This window comes from Aplysia californica, unplaced genomic scaffold (genome assembly GCF_000002075.1).
Source record: "Aplysia californica isolate F4 #8 unplaced genomic scaffold, AplCal3.0 scaffold00124, whole genome shotgun sequence".
In the NCBI taxonomy this organism is placed as follows: Eukaryota; Metazoa; Mollusca; class Gastropoda; order Aplysiida; family Aplysiidae; genus Aplysia; species Aplysia californica.
In genome coordinates, this window is record NW_004797394.1 from 401,264 (window position 1) to 402,012 (window position 749).

At 43.8% G+C, this 749-nt stretch overlaps 1 protein-coding gene across 1 annotated transcript in view; it reads left to right on the forward strand.

Moving 5' to 3' along the window:
- LOC101848038 overlaps positions 1-749 on the forward strand; it is a gene marked incomplete in the record, with an annotated part of 35,357 nt that overhangs the window by 32,767 nt on the left and 1,841 nt on the right. Inside the window, 1 exon segment of the mRNA XM_035969181.1 lies at positions 191-372. Within this exon segment, the coding sequence (XP_035825074.1) occupies positions 191-372 (182 nt within the window).

The following is a 749-nucleotide window of genomic DNA, read 5'->3' on the forward strand; positions in this document are numbered from 1 at the left end:
ACACACACACAAACACACACACACACACACAAACACACACCGAGTTGACAATCTTCGTCTTCATCAACTTGTTATTTATAGTTCTTTCAATTTTGATTTTAGTTTTTGTTTTCAACTGCTTTATTCTTCTATTTTCTTTTTATTTTGACTGCTTAATTCTTCTTTCCCTTTAAAAAAAATCTCCTCTCAGGCGCCGGAAAGCGCAAACGTCGAGCAGCTCACAGCCCTAACCACGTGATGGACATCCTGTCTAACTGTGGCGGGAGTCAACAGGCCGGCCCGTCCCTGCATCTGTACGCCTCTGCCAGTGACGTCACGCTCAACCTGGTCACCTCAGACAGACCCGGCGGGTTGTCAATATCGTTGCCTGTGGTAAGGATCTTCGTACGGTTAGATTAGAGAACGGCTGTAAATGATTAGAAAATTACCCCCCTCCCCCCGAAAAAAACCACACCAAAAAACCCCAAAGGATCCAATCAGAAATTTTGTTTTTAAAGGGGCCTTACATGTATGGAGTCAAAAAAACATAAAAACAAAGAACAATCAAACAATAATTCGGTAAAAATTTCCAAACGGACATAAAAATGGCGGTTTCTTCGATTTCATTATCATGACGAGCGCCTGATTTCACCACGCTGACTCACATTCGACTTGTAGCCCTCTGTGACTGGTGCTTTACAAGCTGGTCTATCAAGGGCTGGGGTCTCCAACGTCTGACGGAATTTAATTTTCTCCCTCTTCCCCTCCCC